Raw genomic sequence first — 19861 nt, forward strand, 5'->3', positions numbered from 1 at the left:
TGATATGCTGTTCATATAAATAATTGATTATAATTGCCAGTTTCACTCAGTTATTTATCTCGGCGGAAAAGGGAGTGGTAAATCCCGGTAACCGGGTTCCAGGCATTCAACCCTAGTCTGGGATGAGCAGTACTGGAGAAGAGAGTATTTCCCCTTGAGTCATACTTATATCACACTGCATTCATTCTTTTGAGACAATGCTGCATTGTCTACACTGAAGTGTTTATCAAAGAAGCAGCAGACTGTTGCTCTGCGGTCTCCCCTGATGCTCATCACATGCACTGGTGCTTCCAAAAAGTCATCAAGGGACCAAGAGCTTCATACTTTATATGGAAACATAACTATGATCTTGTTTTGTGATTACAGTTTTCCAAGTGAAAGACACAGATGAAATATTTTTTAAAAATATGAAATTTGCCACAGTGCAATAAGATAACGTATGAATACGCTATTCCTTATGAAGAATATATATTCTTACCATTTAAAAAAAACTATTAGGCTATCTGGCTGCTAAATGCATGCTGCTGTGACCTATTCAATATATGGCATGGAAAACAAGGAAATGATCTAGAGATTTGCTTCACATACTCTTTTTCAGACCTTAACAGAAAACACTCTGTTATGGGGGTGGAAGGTAGGTGGCTTCCAACTGTTTATGTGTCAGAAGAGTGCACAACAGAAAACAAAGCACGGGCCAAGACTTCATACACAGTCTTGACTATTTGCGTTCTAGCAGTGTACATGTATTCTAGAGACATTATAATAACCCCATTTGCACAGCACTATATTGTGAGGAATCCGTGTGGATTTAGCGCTATCTGACATTATAACTGAGCACATAAAATCCTATAATAGCCTTCCAATTAATTTGGGACAATTTGAGCATAATGTTGACTGGTTGTGTGTACAACCCAGTACAACTCCAGTAATAAGAATTCAGTGGTATTTACGGTCAGTGCGTTGGCTTCAACTGCACAAAACAAAGACGACCCATTATTCCCCGTTCTCTGGATGATGGCCACGGTCTGTTTTAGGCCTGTGAGGCATAAAGCATACCGTCCACCAGACATAAAAAACCTTTGTATTCCCAAGAAATGACGAGGTTAGTAAATACAAGCTTGTCTCAATTATTCCACCTCTCCATTGCATTTAATGTGGTGGTTGCTAAGAGTGGTGTGGGTCCCTGTTGGAATGCCACTGACCTCTTCACAGAAACTACAACAAGGCCTGAGATATCGGTGACAAGTCACTCAACACGGTGCAATATCTTTATCTGCAGTATTGAATCTATCAAACAGCATCATCGGTTATGCAACATTGCACAAACATATAATCATCATCATCATTGCACAAACGTATAATCATTGCGCAAAACATATCATTAAATATTGAAAAGTTGAAAATGTATTAAGAAATGTGTTCATTTTCATGTTAGATTGTCACATTTGTGAGTGAATTATATAAATGTCATCCTCTATTGGCTTTCAGAGTTTAGTGAAGTGTTTGGTGGTAAAGGTGCAAGCTAGTTCCTGGTCCAATTGGGTAGTCTATTCCTGGCTGTACAGAGAGCCTTTTATCCCTCAGGAAAGTTTCAAGGGGAAAGAATACTAGAACTCTGCTGGTTTTCTCTCTGCTGAATCATCATCTTACCTTACATAAGCAGCTTTTTTCCACTTTAACTGCACCCAGTGAGGAAATCACAAGCCTAGACCCTGACAAATGAGAACACTGTCACATATTGTAGAGGCCCAACTATTTCCATAATAGTTATTCTGTTCGGAGTTGAAACTTTGCAGGAGTATAAAAGGATTAGGTCTCCGATAATATTTTTACAATTAATTAACATCACAGTAGTTGAAATGGCAAACTTGGATTTTAAATTGTGGTATTAGTTTCACAAGGTCCTCTCCACAAGGAACAAGTTTGCCTCAAAGAACTATAACTTTTACCATGGAAAAACATGGGTGTTCAGTAGCTCATATTAGAGTTGTACGGTTGCCAGTATGCTACATTTTGGCACTATAACACATAAAATAAGGTTATAGGGCAGTGTTTTGACTTGGACCCCAATGATTTCAGCTTGCAGCTATAGTTTCCTCATATCTATCGGTTGTAGAATTTGGCCCATCCCTCTCACCATAGCTTTCATCATTAAATTCAAAAGTGCAGCTGTACCCTTGGACTGCCAAAATGTCTGGAAACAGCTGTGGGGAGTCACAATACCTTAACCAATTCCACACTCGGCTCCACCCCAAGAGAAGCATGCCATGTGAGATCATGGTTAAAGGTGTGTCCCATTATCAGCGCAGGCTTTACATAGCTGTGAGCATAGATCAACTCGGTCCCTGGGACCCCAAGGGGTGTACGTTTTGGTTTTTGCCCTAACACTCATTTCATTTGAATCAACTGTGCAGTGTTAAGGCAGAAACCAAAACGTACGCCCCTTGAGGACCAATTTTGAGAAACGCTGGTATGGAGCGAGGAATGTCACCTATAAAATTACAAAACTGTCAGAAAATCTAGACATCCTCCTCCTACATTCCTTTACTGTTTACTGTAGGCCTGTGTGTGCAGCTCTATTCATATAAATGCTAAGTTGCCAAGTGAAGAATTTCAAAATGAGACCAGATGTCATTTCAAACAGATGCTGCGGTGACAAATTTTGTTTTAGTAGATATTAAATGGAAACTTCACTGCTAGACACTATTTAGACCAGCTGGACTAAGAGGGCAAATGGCAAACAAGTAAGTTGTTTTGCTGTCGATAGCTAGCTAGTAATATCAGCTCTCTTTTTTTACACAAGGCAGTGTTGTTCAGTACAGTACAATTTTGTGATCAATTCGGCCATGACGGGGATTGCTAGTAGCACTACAAGACAACCTAGCCATGATAAGCTTGCTAGCTTTGTTTGCTATACCCAAATCTTACTGCAGCCTAACGTTATAGCTAGCTAGACGCAGTGTTTTTTCCACTGGGAGCAAAACTGGAGAAATGTTTTGATGATGATGAAGAGTAAAGGAATGACTTTGGCTTTATGACTCATATTAGTCTTTGAGTAACTACACCTGTGTCTTGTAGCTAGCTAGCTTGTGTCTGTGAAATATTCAATATTCTGCATTGTGCTGTTACATTAGAAAGACAGTACACAACCATTACCCATGAAAATCAAATAGTGTTTTTGTCATTCTCTTACAGACAAAACTGCTTGATGGTCTACAGATTCTTTTTGGAGTTTGTTCTATGTGGGGAGAAGCTAGGCAGAGAGGACATCAAATCCCCTTGCCTGCTTGTGCTGTTGGGGCTATTCAAGCAATTTATCCCCCACACAATGAATACAAAGAAGTTGATGACTCAATATGAATGGTCCCATAACAACAATCTCCCCTTGTGTCAAAGTGAACTCACTGCTGTCCCCAAAAACACCATATGCAAGTATTCCCTTTGTAGAACTGTAGTATTTATTATAGGTGTTGTAAAATATATATATATATATTACATGTCATACATTGCCATAACTGTTCCTACATACTGTGTAAACTCACCTAGGTCTCCAGCGCAAATAAACATTGTCGTGAATTCAAGCAATGTCTACTTATTTCCTACATTGACAAACCAATCTGTTTTATTGAAACATATTTACGTACCAACAAATTAAAGTTGAAATGATACACCAACTCCCTGCATCATTTGTTTTAGCAGTAAGAGTGTAGCAAGTTACTTCCAAATACGTTTCATGAATACCACAATGAATTGATCCATAGTTTCTGATGCAGCTGGAATGTTCCAGGCAAGATCCTGAATGTTCTTCAGCTGGTGAACCTTGTCTTGTGTTGGGCAATGGCAGCTGGTCTGGCAGAACTTCATGAGCTCCATGAAATTAGACTCACAGACTACACAATTTGGCTCTTGCCAGTCATATGCAGTCTTTTCCTCTTCCAAGTCAGATGACGTTGAGCTCGAGGTTGTTCTCGGCTGAAAGCTTTCATCCAAGACTACTTTGTCCCCATCAATACACACTCAAACAAGGTACAGTACTATATCCACCCATCCCCCTCGTGTCAATAGTTAATGTATACTAACCTTCACAAACACGTCAGTCGCCCACACCATCCCCTCTTTACTAATAACTCAGCTTTTCTTAAATGTTGTACTTCAAGCTTTGCATAAACAAATCAACTAACCCTCCATAATACAGAGAAAACTACAGTAGAAGTTGAAACCACCCTCCATAATACAGAGAAAACTACAGTAGAAGTTGAAACCACCATCCATAATACAGAGAAAACTACAGTAGAAGTTGAAACCTACTTATAAACACACCAACTATGACAACAAGACACAGACCATGTTTATGCCTAGCTCCAGTATATTTATTTGCTCATGGAGTCAAGGTGACTTACACTAGTTCCTGGTGCTGAGCTTGATGTTGATGCCGGTGCAGATGTTGAGATTGGACACTGTAAATAGAACACATAGGCCAGTCACGTTAGCTAGCTAACTAACTACCGCAGAGGCTAACGGTTAGATACGGTCCGGTAGGCTGTAGCTAACGTAACCTAACGTAGCTTGCAAAGTTACAAATCACATTGCCAGATAGCAGCTGGCTATTTACATAGATTTTCTTTGGAAGGTCTAGCTAGCAAATTATGAAAGCTAGCGAACTAGATTTTAGTTTCAATAAGCAAATGTAGTTCCCTAGCTTGTTACCTTAGCTAGATAAGTTAACTCTCCTCGACTTCTTAGTAAGGTAACCGATGAAATTAGGGGTGCACGATATAAGAAGAAACTGCAGTCATTTTCACTATTCTTAGCAATGATTTAGGGATCCTTGTATTAGCTAGGTAGCCACTTATTGTTGCCTATTTAAACATGAACTTCAGTTCATGAAAATAAATAGCTAGCCAGCTACTTAACCCTGTTGCCCAAAGCTAACGTTATAAGCAGCCAGCTGGCTTCATCAGTCTAGTGAGGCTCTACCTGACCGGGTAATGTGTTGTGAAGCTAGCCACAATAAGAATTAGGCACAATAGTGGAATTTGCGGTTTGCCTTCAAAATAAAAGTACCTCTTTGAAAGTGATGGAGAAGGTTACAAATTGGTGGAATCATGCCATATTTAGACTAGATAATGTTAAACAAGGTTGGAGGGTGAAGCAATGAAATGGGGTATCAGTCTACTCGGTGACACCCACAGAACACAACTGTGAAGAGTTTACGCAAATATTAGCATTGTACTGTGACTGTGTGAAATCACCTCCCCAGTCAGCCGATTGTGTGTATAGAGATTCATATTGCATTGTACAGCTTTACCTAAGGATTGGGGATCAATGAAATGGAGTAACACGCTACTCAATACCCAAGATATTTTTTCCTTTTTTTTTTTTTCGCTCCTCAGAGTTATCAGACTCCAAAACATCCATGTGTTATTGTTTTTCCTTGGAAATAGTATTCAACACGTAGGTTGACAATAAATGTGGCTCAATTCACAGTTGTTTCAGAGTCCCACAATAAGAGCTACGATGCTAATGTTCTCTGGGTGTCACTGAGTAGACTGATAACCCATCTCATTGATCCACAATCCATAGGTAAGGATGTACTGTGAAATAAGTATGCCCCCAATTCTAAAGTATAATACATTGTGTGGATTTCAACAGATTGTCAAATTAATACATTTTATTTTGTTGATTTGAAATAACATTCCAACCTCGTTTAGCATGATCTATTCAATTATGGCATAATTATATTATTTGTATGCATTTGCATCACTGTCAATGACATACTTTTATTTTGAAGGCTAACCACAAAGTCCAAGGCTAGCTTCACATAGATGGGTCTGACCACCATTACTCAAATAAGAACCTTCTTATAAATGAAGGTTATTTTAGATGACACCTAGCTATATAGTTAGCTAGCTAACTATAGCTACTGAAACAGATGTCGTTTTGCTATTTGTTTGGGGAAGAACATTGTTTGCATCCATGAGCTAGCTAGTTTTTTTTTTAATGACAAGCACAGTAGGTGCGCGAGACAACTTTACCAGCATCAAGCATACGTAACGATTAATCGTTGTGACATATGAAATACGAGTGATCAATGTGTAATAAATGTGTAATAACTACGTCAAAAAAATGTATGAACGTGCAGTCATATTCAGGTCCTGATTGGTCAAACATGCTTATTTGACACGTCAAATAGTGTTATTTGACGTGTATCTTTTTTTGACATGCAAAGACCCAAACGGCGTTCCATATAAATCCTGGTTGAGAATGAAATGACTGAACAAATGAACAACAAAACAGCACAGCAAGTAAGTGAAATAAATAGGTTTTGATTATGTTTTACTGGTAATGAGAACATACGTAAATGCCAACAAAATAACTTTTTGGTCAGTGTGGTGCGTGTGTAACCTTTATTTGACTAGGCAAGTCAGATAAGAACAAATTCTTATTTACAATGACAACCTACCCCGGCCAAACCCGGACGACATGGACGACATGGGGCCAATTGTGCACCACCCTATGGGTCTCCCAATCCCGGCCGAATGTGATACAGCCTGGATTTGAACCAGTGCCATAGGCCGCTGCATCCATGTGTGTGTTTAACTGTACTATAATGCTTAAAAGGCTGTTAAAATGTTTAATATCGTATTGTTTGTTTTGTTGTTTTGTTTCTCCCCCTTTTTCTCCCCAATTTTGTGGTATCCAATTGTTAGTAGCTACTATCTTGTCTCATTGCTACAACTCCCGTACGGGCTCGGGAGAGACGAAGGTTGAAAGTGTCCTCCGATACATAACCCAACCAAGCCGCACTGCTTCTTAACACAGCGCGCATCCAACCCGGAAGCCAGCCACACCAATGTGTCGGAGGAAACACTGTGGACCTGGCAACCTTGGTTAGCGCATGTAATGGATGTGAAACTGCTAGCTAGTTAGCGGTGGTGCGCGCTAAATAGCGTTTCAATCGGTGATGTCACTTGCTCTGAGACCTTGAAGTAGTGGTTCCCCTTGCTCTGCAAGGGCTGCGGCTTTTGTGGAGCGATGGGTAACGATGCTTCGTGGGTGACTGTTGTTGATGTGTGCAGAGGGTCCCTGGTTCGCGCCCGGGTATGGGCGAGGGGACGGTCTAATATACTGTTATACTGTTACACGCGCACTGCGCCCGGCTCGCCACAGGAGTCGCTGGTGCGCGATGCGATTCTGAAAGTATTCAGACCTCTCGACCTTTTCCACATTATGTTACGGTACAGCCTTATTGTAAAATGTATTACATTTTAAAAAATCCCTCAATCTACAGATAATACCTGATACCTGATATTCCACCTGGAGTCCACCTGAGGTAAATTTAATTGATTGGACATGATTTGGAAAGGCACACACCTGTCTATATAAGGTCCCACAGTTGACAGTGCATGTCAGAGCAGAAACCAGGCCATGAAGTCGAAAGAATTGAAAGAATTGTCCGTAGAGCTCCGAGACAGGATTGTGTTGAAAAACAGATCTGGGGAAGGGTACCAAAACATTTCTACAGCATTGAAGGTCCCCAAGACAACAGTGACCTCAATCATTCTTAAATGGAAGAGATTTGGAACCACCAAGACTCTTCCTAGAGCTTGCCACCCTGCCAAACTGAGCAATCGGGGGAGAAGGGCCTCCAGAGTTCAAGAACCCAATGTTCACTCTGACAGAGCTCCTCTGTGGAGATGGGAGAACCTTACTTTCCCAATGGCCAAGCAGAACTAGATTTAATCTAGGCCCAGCCACACCAGTTACTAACAGGTGTATAAAATCGAGCACATGGCCATGCAATCTCCATAGACAAACATTGGCAGTAGAATGGCCTTACTAAAGAGCTCAGTGACTTTCAACGTGGCACCGTCATAGGATGCCACCTTTCCAAAAAGTCAGTCCGTCAAATTTCTGCCCTGGGCAACTGTAAATGCTGTTATTGTGAAGTGGAAACGTCTCGGAGCAACAACAGCTTAGCCACGAAGTGGTAGGCCACACAAGCGCACGGGACCACCGAGCGCTGAAGCTTGTAGCACATAAAAATCCTCTGTCCTCGGTTGCAACACTCACTATCAAGTTTCAAACTGTCTCTGGAAGCAATGTCAGCACAAGAACGGTTTGTTGGGAGCTTCATGAAATTGGTTTCCAAGGCAGAGCAGCCGCACACAAGCCTAAGATTACCATGCGCAATGCTAAGGGTTGGTGGGAATGGTGTGAAGCTTGCCGCCATTGGACTCTGGAGCAGAGGAAACACGTTCTCTGAAATGATGAATCATGCTTAAACATCTGGCAGTCCAACAGACAAATCTGGGTTTGCCAGATGCCAGGAGAACGCTACCTGGCTGAATGTATAGTGGCAACTGTAAAGTTTGGTGGGAGAGGAATAATGGTATGGGGCTGTTTTTCATGGTCCAGGCTAGGCCCCTTAGTTCCAGTGACGGGAAATCTTAACGCTACAGCATGCAATGACATGATACGATTCTGTGCTTCCAACTTTGTGGCAGAAATTGTTTTGTCGAGATCGGTGTGAAAGAACTTAACTGGCCTGCACAGAGCCCTGACCTCAACTCCATCGAACACCTTTGGGATGAATTGGAACACCGACTGCGAGCCAGGCCTAATCGCCCAACATTAGTGTCTGCCCTCACTAATGCTCTTGTGGTTGAATTGAAGCAAGTCCCCACAGCAATATTCCAACATCTAGTGGAAAGCCATCCCAGAAGAGTGGAGGCTGTTATGGCAGTAAAGGGGGACGAGGGCCTGTGTTTTGGCAGTGTCAGCAGTAGAATAACAAATGTAGCATGTCGTGGAGGGCCAAATGATATCTCTACAAGTCATTGCACTTGTAAAGTGGGATGAATTTTCAGAAGCATTTGTCTAATGGCTCCAAGTATGAGAAGCCACAAATAACGCAACAGCTCATGGAGATAGTGGTTTTAATTGACAAATTGTTTATATTATAAATTACATTTATGACATGGATGCATGAATGTATTTCAGTCTCAATATGGGAAAGTCAGCAACTAGAGAAACGGAAACTTTACATTAATTGTTATCAAGCCTTCAAATTCTCCATATCGCTTCTAATTAAAATCACATGAAGTCTTTAGTCCTCCCTTGCATGCCAAAGGAGTGAGCAGTGACTCTAAAAGATTGCAAAGAACTTTGGAAACTCATTCCCCAGTTTAAGAGCCAACGCCTCCAACCAACTGGAATACTGTCAGCTGACATCATCTCCAAGCAACCGTTCCTGAACCAAATAAATGGCACATTAAAAGTGTTATGACTGTGACATATTGTAAAGAGATGATCTTTGACTCTTATTTGATATTCAATATTAGGAAAGACACAAACATATTCTCATGGATCATTTTGTTTTACCACCAGGGGAATTTTTGGGATAGGTAATTATTACAAACTACACACAGCGGTCTATCGGACCATCTACACTACATGACACATCTATGAAATCATCCATACAAACAATTATTCTGAACTGTATTGACAAAAATTAAATAGCCAGTCGTTTATTATAATGCACATGAGATGCACACTGGTTTGCCTCAAACGCTTCCCATCACCTCACCTCATTTCTCAGAACAACTCTGAAGGCAGGACATTAGCGGAGTTTGAAAATTACTGAAATGTCTGCAACAACTGTTTCTTTAGTTACTACATGTACATGTATGAGGTGGAAGAATTTAGGTTAGAGTTGACATCTCAAGCTTTGCCTTAGACATGCAATTATGTCACTAAATTGCAATTTGCTTGCAACATGTGTCCAAAAATGTGTTGCAACACTAACTTTTTGGGGGTATAGAATGGTATAGAATAGATTAATGAATTTATGGGATCCCAGTTAAGTCGGGGAAAAGGTTTGAACTGAAAAGGTTTGGAATGACATAAGACTCCATGGGTTACAAAAGTCTCATATTTTCCAACTGATGTCATCTCAAGATGATCTCACATGTTTAAAAATTCCACAATAATGATACACGTTTTTTTGTCATTTCCTGATCAATCTTTAGAAGCATTTCAGCACACCTCCAAATAATAGTGGCTAATGTTACTTCTAAACATGAAGTGAACAATAATGTAATGTAGACTAGAGTTGAGAAGAAAAGCTGTTGGCTGACAGCTGACAGAATTAATCCCAATATCTTCTCACACAGAAGCCTCTTAATTAGTAAATACACCCAGAATGAATCCACATACCTAGAGCCAGAGTGTCGTCGTCGTGGTGTTCGTTGGGACACATTATCATCCATGACTAGTTGCACAGGTTTAACAAAGTCCCCCGGACTACCGAAAGTGAAGCAAAGCACACAATTATTCATATTTCATAACTAAAATTGCACATGTTTACATCTAGAGCTGTCTCATCCGAATACTTGCTGTGGATGGTCGAAACCCTATTGACAATCAGGACAGCGTTTCGGATGGTAAACTTGCCCTTTGTTGCCCGGCATGCAAAGTGGAGCATAGGACAATTATGATTTAATTAAGCTCATTATGTTACTCGTCATCTCTTACCACGAATGCCCCTGGCCCTCCGCGCTGCTGTCAACTTTCATCGGTATTTATTAGGGAGAAGAAAATAAATTATACCGTACAAAATATATCGTGGCGTTGATTCGTTCAGTGATACATTAGGCTACTGGTGCGTTCAAAATGAATTCCAGAACTCCCACTTCTATCTTGAGCCACACAACAGTCGCTCCTCTGTTCCAAAACGCCGCCAGCACAACCCAGTCTTTCCAACGTTTAGCCAGCAGTCTACATTTCAAAGTTGTGACACGATGCATGCTACAAGCGCTGCTAAATTGCCTCTGCCAAAAGCATACCAACTCCAAAAATCGACGTCAAAACCTATGAGTAGAGATTCAAATAACCATTCGTGGGGGCGTTGAATACCTTCACTCTTCTCCCGTTTTTACTCCCAGCGGTATTTTCACCTATCCATCCCAGAGGGAATACACATACTTTGCCTGATTTTTTAATTAATTCAACAGTAAAAATGTATGTAAAAATTGTACTGCAGGAGACAATTCATATTACTTTTGTGAACAATTCGGGTTTACATTTATAATATTGAAATATACTAAATATTATAATCATGAAATTACCCAAATAGTAAATTTATAACATATTCCCTCTAACCAACAGTGGAAAATGCACTACCATTGGACAAACTTCTATAACTACATCTTCGAAGGGCGTGACATCAAGGCAAGAGGGCAAAAGGTTACCTTCGAGAAACGTTTTTATAAAAGTTTTATTTAGTCTGATTATGTTACAGCGACATCGTGTGGTAGGTTTCTCGAAGGTAACTACTCTCGAAATTCAAAGTGGAACTTTGTCTCAGTCTGATATACAAATTGATTAATCTATTGCATTATGGCATTTTCACAAATAGTAGCATAAATTATGACACACACATTCATTGCAGAGGTAATAAATACAATGAGCATACAAAGTCATATCACAAAACCCCAGTGTGTAACAACAACGTTTCATCTAGAATTCTGAGTTGAATTCTGAAAGAGTAGCTCAGTGGGTGGTGTGGGGGATATGGAGAGGTTGGAAGTTGCGCAGTAAAACATCTCGGCTCCATGGGAGCAGTCTTGGGGGAACATAACCGCCATGATCAAACCTGTTGTCATGACAAAGACACCAGCTATGAGGATGAGACAGGGGATGCGGTTTTCACCTTGGAACCAGCGCTCTGTGGAAAGCTTGAGGTAGCAAGCTGATGGAATGATGAAAATTAAAGGTGTGGCGCTTACAACACCCTGGGAGACAAAAAAAAAACAATATTGTTAAAAAGATAACCATTGTAATTTTAGTATAGAAATAAGTTACAACAATTCAAAAGGTCATCCGGCTTACATTTAACACCAGAACAATACCCAGACAGTCGTAGGCCAAGGATAATGCTGTGCACGCTGCAACTATGAGCAAGGTGACCGCCACATGGGCATGGTTGTTGAGAGACCCTTTAAAAAAAACATTGGCTACTACCTGCAAACATGAAAGACAGAATAAGGACTTGATTTTTACAGGGTGATGTGCACTAAAATCAATGATACTGTCCTGTGCCATATGAAGTGGCATGTGCATAAATAACGTCATACCTCTCGAGTCACAAAACATTCCAGAGGAAAAGTTGTTATTATACTGATGCCAAAACAGAAGCGACCAAAAGTAGCCAGGTCATCGTTCCCACAGTAGTTTTCAAAGATATCACCTGAAAATATAAAGAGGCGATCAGAAAAATGTACTCCTTAGGCAGTATGTATATGGGTGAACTTGGGTCTAACACCACAAGATGGTTCTATGATTCTATGTGTTGTGTTTTACCTTGCGTGTACCCAGTGAAGGTAGCATAGCCAGTCGCAGCAAACATAATACTGACAATCATAGCCGAACCAACAGACATGTGGGTGACACGAGACCAGTTACTTAGGCTCTGTTCCTTCAGAGAGCCGTAGATCATAAAGCTGTTGTGATGACAGATAAAGGCTATGGAACAAAGGGATATGGCACAGTTTTACAACCTATGAACAGTCCAAATTACATTTTTGTGTGGTTGTTTTGTGTGGGGTTTCTCTATTATGAAACTTGATAGCCATTACCATACAATATGAAGATGTACACATGTATGGGTCGTTTTGTCTCGAGCAAGTATTACTTGTACTTTACAAATATACAGTTGATGTAGATGAGAACTGACCAAAAGACATAACACCAACGGCCTGAATCGCATTCCACCTTGCAAACACCCATGCATTCTCTGTAGGGGGACTAAGGACACAAAGTAATTGGATAAACATGTTGTTAGCCATTTTAAGATTTTCTAATTCCAGAGTAAGTGGTTTCAATAGTCGATTAGTTGACTGAAATATAAAATAAAAACAGAATGTGTTTCAGATTGGATTAGAATATGGTATAGCATGTGAGTGAATAGGTTATGACAGTGTTAAGTAATATAATGTACATATGTGGTCCCAGGGTAGCTGCTCTGATGATAACAGTGATGAGGATGAAAACAGTCAACACCATGGACAGTAAGGACACCTGGAATCACATAGATAGATGCTTTAGCTCACAAATGATAAAATTAGTCAATGACTTCTATAAAAATAAATGTGACAATATGTGATTAAGTCTTACCTTTCCCAGCTGTGATATATTCCGGAAAAGAGACAGGGGTAATGTGAATAGAATAGTGGACACTGCGATGACAAAATGTCTCTCTGAAAGTATGTGGCCCGGTCCAACTGCAAATAGCATGTATGAAAAATATAAATGAGCAATATGCAATTAACAAACGTGGCCTTGGTGTTTGCACTTCATTCAGAAAAACTGTGACCTATTTTTTTTACTGTCACTGTATTAGCATATCAATGCACACAAGTTGTGGCTTGTATTTGTTCAGATATCTTACATGAAAGTACAATGTGCCATACTGTACCTCCAGGTAGTCTCTGAAACACTTTGGTCAATGTGTCACCAGTTATGATGTTGTAGCTGATCATAGCTGGGGAAGACACACATTGTGGTTATGTCTACAATCCAAGTCCCAACCAGTACCTGTATATTAGTTTGTATGAGACTGATCAATCTTGTAAAATCTTGGTTGTAAAGTAGTTCTGATTTACTTTAAAATGGCACCTCCATTCAAGACTTACCAATGAAAGGGTATAGAAACTGCAACAAAGACAGAACCAGAAATCCAGTGATACCAAAAGTGCTACGTACAAGTGACTGGTAACTATTTGTCCCTGAAAGATTCCCTCCTTTAATCAACAAGATGATAGAGTAGTCTGCAAGGAAGAAACAGGACAACGCCACAATGTTAGCTGTTGAGTTAAATACATTCTATAGTAAAAGGGAGTTCATCACAGTTGTCACCGTTACAGAACGTACCTGTAATAAATGCTACCAAAACCAGGAGAAAAAGGCCAAGGGGCAGGCCAGCCTGGTTTAAGGAGTATGGCAAACCTGGAAAACAAATTAAATGACAGATCATGTTATCACAACATATTCAAAAATATATATATCTTTTTTAAGAGTTTATATTTTCATTGTACTGACTCAGAAAAAGTTGAGTCATACAATTTAGAAAGAATTTTGGAAGCACAAAAGAAGTATTATGATGCCAGTGGTCATATGATGCAGAGGCCAACCACCCAGGGGCTGATCAATCTGGCTGAGGTGCACTACCATTCAAAGGTTTGGGGTCATTTAGAAAGGTCCTTGTTTTTGACAGAAAAGCAAAAAAAATTGTCCATTAAAATAACATAAAATTGATCAGAAATACAGTGTAGACATTGCTAATGTTGTAAATGACTATTGTAGCTGGAAATTGCAGATTTTTTATAGAATATCTACATAGACGTACAGAGGCCCATTATCAGCAACCATCACTCCTGGGTTTCAATGGCACGTTGTGTTAGCTAATCCAAGTTTATCATTTTAAAAGGCTAATTGATCATTAGAAAACCCTTTTGAAATTATTTTGAAGAGTTCTCTGTCCAGTGTTTATGTTCTTTTGCCCATCTTAATATTTTATTTTTATTGGCCAGTCTGAGATATTACTTTTTCTTTGCAACTCTGCTTAGAAGGCCAGCATCCCGGAGTCGCCTCTCCACTGTTGACATTGAGACTGGTGTTTTGCGGGTACTATTTAATGAAGCTGCCAGTTGAGGACTTGTGAGGCGTCTGTTTCTCAAACTAGACACTCTAATGTACTTGTCCTCTTGCTCAGTTGTGCACCGGGGCCTCCCACTCCTCTGTCTATTCTGGTTAGAGACAGTTTGTGCTGTTCTGTGAAGGGAGTAGTACACAGCATTGTAAGAGATCTACAGTTTCTTGGCAATTTCTCACAGGGAATATCCTTCATTTCTCAGAACAAGAATAGATTGACGAGTTTCAGAAGTCTAAAGAAGGAATGTGTTTATTGCTTCTTTAATCAGAACAACAGTTTTCAGCTGTGCTAACATAATTACAAAAATGTTTTCTAATGACCAATTAGCCTTTTAAAATTATAAACTTGGATTAGCTAACACAACATGTCATTGGAACACAGGAGTGATGGTAGCTGATAATGGGCCGCTGTACACCAATGCATATATTCCATTAAAAACCAGCCATTTCCATCTACAATAGTCATTTACAACCTTAACAATGTCTACACTGTATTTCTGATAAATTTGATGTTATTTTAATGGACAAAAAAAAAGCTTTCCTTTCAAAAACAAGGACATTTCTAAGTGGTCCTATGATGTTTTCTATTCCCAGGAAATCATGTGATCCTGCATGTTCAACATATATAACTTGCTTATCTTATTGGGTAACATGATTTATCAACTTATTAGACAGTAACTTGCAACTGGTACTCCCCTCTCAAGAAGGGTGTCATTGCAGCTATTGCCACCAGTAGGTATATTCTGCTATGCTACTGAAATACAAACATGATGATCCCACAATTGAATGTATATTACCTATTATTCCAGATCCTATTATCGAATTGATGAAATTAAAAGCGGCTGATATCATCGAACTTTTGACTTTTCCTGCAACCACCTTTTGTGAAGCAAGCAACGGTTTCCCTTCGCCATTCTCCGTCTAGGGTCAAATGAACACATTTTAACACAATTAACACATCATGTTGTAGAATGGTGGTAATCGTGAGTATCAATAAAAGTAAACCTATTCGTATCATAGTAAATCGGCAGCCTACCTGGTGAGCTTCCCGTTCTCCACTTTCCTGTATTGATGTACTCATTTTTATTCCACCAGGTGTTCTAAGTGTTTCCGTCAATTTATAAAACGTTCTATTCGCATCTCTGCCATGAAATTAATTAACTGGGCAGAATGTTCAAAACTTTCCAAATCGGAGTCGTTTAAATTCGCCCATGAAAAACGATGGCAACAGCGCCCCTAAATGGCTTAGTACAACACTGGGTGCGTTCCTGATAGGTCTAGACAATTTCTGCATTGGGTTGCGCTGATTACAACATCATTATAATATTCATGTATGTTCCTGAGACGTGAACTATAGACCTGCGCAGAATTGTGTATCTGGAACGCGTCCAACCTGTAAACCGCATTCGACACACATACCCAGTCGAGTGAAATGAGCATTAAAAGATTAGTATCCAAAGTATTTCTTTGTTCAACTGAAGGAGTGAATATGCAAAAACGAACAAATTCTACACCAAATGGATAATAAAAATAGGCATATACGTCCTTTGCAATTAGGGACAATGGAATAAATAGTATGTTGGGTTCCATTCAACATTTGTGAGGGTTTCAAAGAGTCCATAGAGTTTTGGTCATGTGTTAATATTAATTGTTCCATTATGAAAGAATTGTAGCCTACTGTACATACCCCAGTGTGATCTAGTCAGCTGACATGAGAAGGCCTAAAAGGCTAGAGTCAATTTAGGTCAGACATGTTTTTCTTTTTCTCAGAAAGATAGTCCCATGCAGAAAAACAAAGCAGAAACACAAAATTAAACTCAACAAAAACTATTTGACTTCTGAAATCAAATCGTGTCTGTTTGTGGAATCAACAATACAAATGTGTTATGAATGAATACTTTAATTAATATAAAAAGTAGTACAATGTGTTGTTAGGCTTCACTACTGTATGTGAGATGAGCTGTTCCTCAATTTACAAGAGTGTATAACATGGCACCACCATCCAATGTTGGTACAGAAAAACATTAAAGTCTCAATCAGTTATTAAATTATTTGGAACATTTAAAGCAGTTGAGATCACACTCTTGCTTTCCCATAATGCATGCTGTCCTACCCAGGATTGCATTAGCTCAGTCCGGGCCACATTGTCTGGCTGGCACTCAGACAAACGCTTGCTCTTTAGAGCACCACCCATCAGAGTCCCTGTCTCTGAGCATTGATGTCCTAGAAATGACTGAATGTGTCAGTGTAGTTGCTGATGACTCAGAGAAGTGGGTCATGGTGGAAACTCACACACTGGCCAAACGTGCTATAGCAACATGAACCCAGCAATGTCCTCTGAATGGGAAAAAAAAGTATCCTGGGAAAAACATTTAACAGGGAAGTCTGTAAATGTCACAGAGCGGTTTGTTAGTCATACATCAGTGTGGGCCCCTTTGGCAACGAAAGGAACTTACCCAGAAAACAAAATCTTTAGAGATTCATGATGTAATTAATATAATTAATATAATTAAAAAGTAGTGTTAGTGTAATTTACCCAAATTAGAGTTTAACCAACACATTTTACCCAATTGGCAACACCAATCTATATGTGCTTCCTTCATCAACTATTTCACTCACACTCACACATCGAATGGGACACTATCAAGACGTTCAATAACACTGTTTTCTCTGAAAATACAGAGGTGATGGTTGCTGCACGTCAGTAATTGGACGAAAGACACAAAACAGCATATCATTCCGTTTGATCCCTGAACAATGCTGCCTGCAGCCCCTAGGTGCCCTCAGAAAACCTGGAAGATCTGGGTGTATTTTAGAGGTAGAATGACAGCTGGCAATATTCACACTTTTTTTTATACGTGCCTTCTTATTTATCAGTCTCGTAACAAACATCTAATAAAAGAGTAATAGATGCATCAAAGTTGGTATTTTATGTTTTCTTAGATTAGGCTATACAAAATGATGACAACAAGAGTAGCCTACTAAAGGGTAGAAAAACTAAATGGATTCACACACGGTAGTGACAACGCACACATGGTAGTGACAGTGTGTAGCGAAGCCTTTAGACGAATCATAATGAGAAAAAACCTCCCCTACTTCACCCACCACTAGATGACGATCTGACACTTTTGTTATGTTTTTTTAAGGTTATGTTACAGGTACATGTAATCTCCAGTTCAGTGATACCAAATTGTAGGCTGCCTCTCTATTATCTCTTCCCGACATCCACGACCACAGCAGACATTATTTCTGATCACGCACACAACCCTGCATCTCTGCAGTCATTTGTACCCGGCAACAACCGGAAGCGCAACAGAATGCTCTGAACAAGGCGACTGTGCTGGCAGCAATTTCATAACGCTCTCCTGTGTGATTTTTTTTTTGGGGGGGGTCCATCTCTGGGAAATACTACATTATAGAGAGGAAAACCTTTTGACTTAATCAAGTATCCACATGTGTCCTCGAATCACCTTTTTACTCGGGAGAAAGCAACATCAAGGCGTGCCTGGCGATTATTGGCGGATTCTTCAACCTTCTTTGATGACAAACTAATGGTGGGTGCCGGGGATGGGAATGGATGCCATGGGGCTGCCCAAAGGTGGGAAATTTTGTCTGCGTAATTTAGATAATTCTCCAAAAAAGTATTTATTTCTACAGTCATTTAATTTCTCAGTAGAAAGCGGAGAGGGAGCTGTCCCGTTTTTTCAAAGCTGATGGAAAAATAGGGGGAAAGAAGATGCCTGGAAGGCCCTTAAACAATAAAGATCAATTATTGGTAACTGAATTTTCCATGATGCGTAGGCCTAACCTAAATATGTCATATTCAAATAATTTTGATAGACCTTGGTATATCTACTTAAATAATTGAGTTTAGGGTCATCTTTATTATAGTCATCTTGTCATTTTGTCAGGGTATTACCAGAATTTACATATATTTTATTCATTTAAAAAGAAAAGAACAACCGTGGCGTAGGTTTTAAAGGGAATTTGTCTTGTTGGGTAAAATAAGCTCTTTAGAAGATAATACTATGATCCTGCTAGTTATGACAGCTTTGTGATCAAACCTCATTCTTATGTCAATGGATCAAACACTGTATCAGGCGTGAAGTATAGCCTCTGACAACATTGTTCTTTCGGCATTTTTGATCTCCCAGAGAAAATATAGCTCACCACAAATTATACTTGTTCCCTACTGTAGCCTAATTTAACCTTGTCAGAGCGGATATCAATCGAATGTTGTCGATCACTATGATCATAATATTGTCCCCTCTGCTGCTGTTTCTGTATCAGGTTTATAAAACAGATTGTTCCAACTGACCCACCTAGAGAAGGTGTCACTTCCTGGTATTCCAACCTGTTAGATTCATATCAGCAGTGGCAAAAAGGCTACAAACGATGGAACAGCCAGACAACGATAACCGACTGTAGCCGACACTTCGGCCCCTGGGACTAGATAGGCCGTAATATGATTATTGCCGAAGAAAGACTATGAGAACTGAACACATATCATTCAATCAATTATTTCGACTTTTTCCCATTGGGAAAACACGTTTTTATTTATTAATCTGCGAAATAGGCCTGTCATAACACATCAATATACATATATTTGTAGGCTATAAATCATAATCAGTCTGTTCGAACTCATCATAATGTATAGGCCCTGCAGTATGTATAGTTTCGCCGACGACCTAAATGTATCATACGTCCCCAATCACTCGACAAAGTAGCCAATTTTTTCTTACAAATTGAGGAGGGATGCAAGCAGTGTTTGTGGGCGCTTGGCTATAGTACTGTCTTGTGTGTGAATGGGAAGGGTGGGTTGAGGGTGTTGGCTCTACCAGACTAGCTGGGTAGGGCTGAGATGTTGCATTGAGAAAGGCGTTGGAGCCTTCTCTATGGAAATAACTAAAGCCTCAATTATAGCGATATAGCAGCTGACCCTTCGTATTGAAAATCTGCCATTGATAAAATAACCTGTTTGATTCCCTCATGTAACATCTCATGCGGCCATATAAACAAATGTGAGATTAGCCGAAATCTAGGCGTTCATTTTCGGATGTGTAACACGCACCCTTTTTCATTTTCTGTTGTTGTGTCCACTTATTTAGCCGATATTTACCTTCCCTCCGCAGCCTACCAGGGAGCACCT

General features: G+C 39.8%; 3 protein-coding genes across 9 annotated transcripts in view; 1 reads left to right on the top strand and 2 right to left on the bottom strand.

Annotated features, from left to right (window-relative positions):
* The window catches only part of LOC110520074 (cordon-bleu protein-like 1), a 48458-nt gene extending 37497 nt beyond the window's left edge, over window positions 1-10961 (bottom strand). Inside the window, exons 1-3 of one of the 2 annotated variants that reach the window (XM_021597102.2) lie at window positions 10537-10961; window positions 10219-10305; window positions 4401-4457 (exon numbers count right to left, since the gene is read on the bottom strand). In XM_021597102.2, the coding sequence (XP_021452777.2) occupies window positions 4401-4457; window positions 10219-10305; window positions 10537-10577 (185 nt within the window). In that variant the 5' untranslated portion in view covers window positions 10578-10961. The remainder of the gene's footprint in view (window positions 1-4400; window positions 4458-10218; window positions 10306-10536) is intronic. The other variant, XM_021597103.2, reaches the window with a different exon arrangement.
* Window positions 10962-11071: 110 nt separating this feature from the next.
* Window positions 11072-15932, bottom strand: slc38a11 (solute carrier family 38 member 11). The gene is made up of 12 exons (XM_021584378.2): window positions 15749-15932; window positions 15510-15633; window positions 13933-14007; window positions 13695-13829; window positions 13478-13543; window positions 13177-13283; window positions 13001-13080; window positions 12737-12807; window positions 12364-12525; window positions 12138-12250; window positions 11893-12024; window positions 11072-11795 (listed from the first exon to the last, which is right to left on the bottom strand). The coding sequence occupies exons 1-12, from the start codon at window positions 15791-15793 to the stop codon at window positions 11517-11519; spliced, it is 1389 nt and encodes a 462-aa protein (XP_021440053.1). The 5' UTR covers window positions 15794-15932; the 3' UTR covers window positions 11072-11516.
* Window positions 15933-17883: 1951 nt separating this feature from the next.
* The window catches only part of LOC110520075 (sodium channel protein type 2 subunit alpha), a 53630-nt gene continuing 51652 nt past the window's right edge, over window positions 17884-19861 (top strand). For 4 of the 6 annotated variants that reach the window (XM_036974351.1, XM_036974353.1, XM_036974349.1 and 1 more), the window contains exon 1: window positions 17884-18266. The gene's annotated coding sequence lies outside the window, so the exon portion shown is untranslated. Of the gene's footprint in view, window positions 18311-19861 lie in introns of all 6 variants that reach the window. The other 2 variants (XM_036974350.1, XM_036974354.1) reach the window with 2 other exon arrangements.

The sequence above is a fragment of the Oncorhynchus mykiss genome, chromosome 3 (genome assembly GCF_013265735.2).
Source record: "Oncorhynchus mykiss isolate Arlee chromosome 3, USDA_OmykA_1.1, whole genome shotgun sequence".
NCBI lineage: Eukaryota > Metazoa > Chordata > Actinopteri > Salmoniformes > Salmonidae > Oncorhynchus > Oncorhynchus mykiss.